At 40.6% G+C, this 2,308-nt stretch overlaps 1 protein-coding gene across 1 annotated transcript in view; it reads left to right on the top strand.

Moving 5' to 3' along the window:
• The first annotated feature begins 452 nt into the window (after nt 1-452).
• LOC101313752 (protein NEDD1-like) overlaps nt 453-2,308 on the top strand; it is a 4,375-nt gene continuing 2,519 nt past the window's right edge. Inside the window, exons 1-6 of the mRNA XM_004308858.1 lie at nt 453-609; nt 797-909; nt 983-1,243; nt 1,351-1,455; nt 1,844-1,909; nt 2,072-2,293. Of these exons, the coding sequence (XP_004308906.1) occupies nt 453-609; nt 797-909; nt 983-1,243; nt 1,351-1,455; nt 1,844-1,909; nt 2,072-2,293 (924 nt within the window). The remainder of the gene's footprint in view (nt 610-796; nt 910-982; nt 1,244-1,350; nt 1,456-1,843; nt 1,910-2,071; nt 2,294-2,308) is intronic.

The raw sequence follows: 2,308 nt of genomic DNA, 5'->3' as shown, positions 1-2,308 counted from the left end.
AAGAATGATGTTTATAACAGAAAGGGTAGAATTGTCAATCCCTAAAATTTAAAAAGTATTTTTTTATCATAATTGATACTTAATAATGACCATTAGATCATATGATATAAAATTAAGTAACCATTTTATCATCTAATAATATTTGGGGTGACTATTTTAACATGTGGAACAATTGATGATTTTTTTATCATTTGTACCTTCACATTGTACTTTAGTGTTATTTGCCCTTCGTTTTTTTTCCTAATAAAAAAAAAGAGAAAAACCGAAAATTCAAATACAAACTTAGAAACCAAACCCCTCTTTTCCATTTCGCAATTCAATTCTCTTCGTCCTTCACTCTCAGAAAGTCCCCACACTCATCACCACTGAATTTCCCGGCAAATCGAAGCCGGACACCTTCCCGTTAAAGAAACCAGAAACCGAATCGGAAAGCCCGGCTAGAAAGAGCGGCAATGAACATAGTCGATCCGTCAGTGACTCTACTCGCCGCGAGCGGCGGCGACACCGTGAAGCTCTTCGACGTCTCCGTCAAGTCCGGCGATCCATGCGTCTCCAGCTACATTCCTTCCCCCGGCTGCCACGTCAACTCCGTCAAGTGGAACCACACCAGTAAGTCACACTCTCACTCTCACTCTCTCGCTTTCTTTCATTCCTTAATTTAATTCTGATGAACTCGAAGAACAACGGTTATAGATTTCGCTGCGTTTTGTTGGAGCTCAGCAACTGTCTTATGTGATTAGTTTTCAGGTGAAATTATTATGAATTTTCGGTTCAATTTGCGGTTGTGATTTTGCAGATTTGGTTGTGGTGAGCGCCGGAGACGACAAGAAGATATCGCTGTGGCATAAGAACGGGCAGAGCTTGGGGACTATTCCGGTTTCCGGGACCGACAGTGGAGACAACATTGAGGTGATTTAGTTGTGTAATTGAATAGATATGGTGTGACATTATGTGATGTTTGATGGTGGAAATGTTTGTACAGGAGTCTATATCGGCGCTTAGCTTCAGTAACAAGGTTTCGAGGTATATATGTTCTGGTGGGAGCGGTCAGGTTGTGAGGATATGGGATTTGCAGAGGAAGAGATGTATTAAATGGTTGAGGGGCCATTCAAGTACGATTACTGGTGCAGCGTACAATTGCAAAGATGAGCACTTGGCTTCCATCAGCCTTAATGGGGATCTCATTATCCACAACTTGGCATCTGGTACGAGAACAACTGAATTCAAGGACCCCAATGGACAGGTTCTTTTCTGTTTGCTTCTTGCGGGTTTTTCTTGTCCCTGTGGTGTTTGTGGTTTTGAGTCTCGGGCTTGCGAGCTAATTGTTTGTTTGCTGGCTTTTAAGACCAGGTACTGAGAGTGCTTGATTATTCCCGGATTAGCCGACACCTGTTGGTGACTGCAGGTGATGATGGTTCTGTGCATCTGTGGGACACAACCGGTCGTAGCCCAAAGGTTTGCATTAGGCTAATGAATGTCTCTGCATGTTAATGAATTCTGTGCTGTTCTGCTTTCATGTTTGCAGATTCCCATTGGATCAACGAATTCTGTGCTGTTCTGCCTTTTCATCTTTGCAAATTCCCATTTGTAAAAGCCTTTTTTAAAGCAAAGAGAAACTGCATGTCTTTCATGTTTCCAATTATATTTTTTCTTCTCCCAAGTGGGGTATCCATATTTTCCTTTGGAAAGAGTAGTTGTAAATTATTATCCTTTGATCTACTTTTCTTCCCCATTAAGTCTAGAGATAGTCATTGTTGAAAAGCACTTATTACTCGTTTCTCTTGTGTTGTGTTTGGAAATATAACTGGTGTTTTTTCTCCTTTTTCTTTTTTCAAACCTGCAGATTTCTTGGTTGAAGCAGCATTCTGCACCAACTGCTGGTATCAGTTTCTCACCATCAAATGACAAGGTAGCATAAGTATTTATGAACATTAATATTTTAATTCATTATGTTTATAAGGCTTGAAGGCTATTTTATCACTTGCTGTGAAGTAGTGAGTTATTTAGTCAGAATATCTGGAAATATATTGCTTTTGCATTCTGAGATTCAATAAGCCTTTTCTCTTGACAGGTGTTTGCTAGTGTCGGGCTTGATAAAAAGTTGTATACTTATGACTCTGGGTCTAGAAGACATTCATCTTGCATCTCCTACGAGGCGCCTTTCTCTGCATTGTCATTCAGAGACGATGGCTTGGTACTGGCAGCTGGAACAAGTAGTGGTCGTGTTGTGTTTTATGATGTCCGTGGTAAACCAGAGCCTTTCACTGTTCTTCGTGCTTATAATAGTTCAGAGGTCTCTCTCTCTCTC

The sequence above is a fragment of the Fragaria vesca genome, linkage group LG7 (genome assembly GCF_000184155.1).
Source record: "Fragaria vesca subsp. vesca linkage group LG7, FraVesHawaii_1.0, whole genome shotgun sequence".
In the NCBI taxonomy this organism is placed as follows: Eukaryota; Viridiplantae; Streptophyta; class Magnoliopsida; order Rosales; family Rosaceae; genus Fragaria; species Fragaria vesca.
Note: the sequence above shows the minus strand (reverse complement) of the source record. Positions and strands in the feature narration are given on the sequence as shown.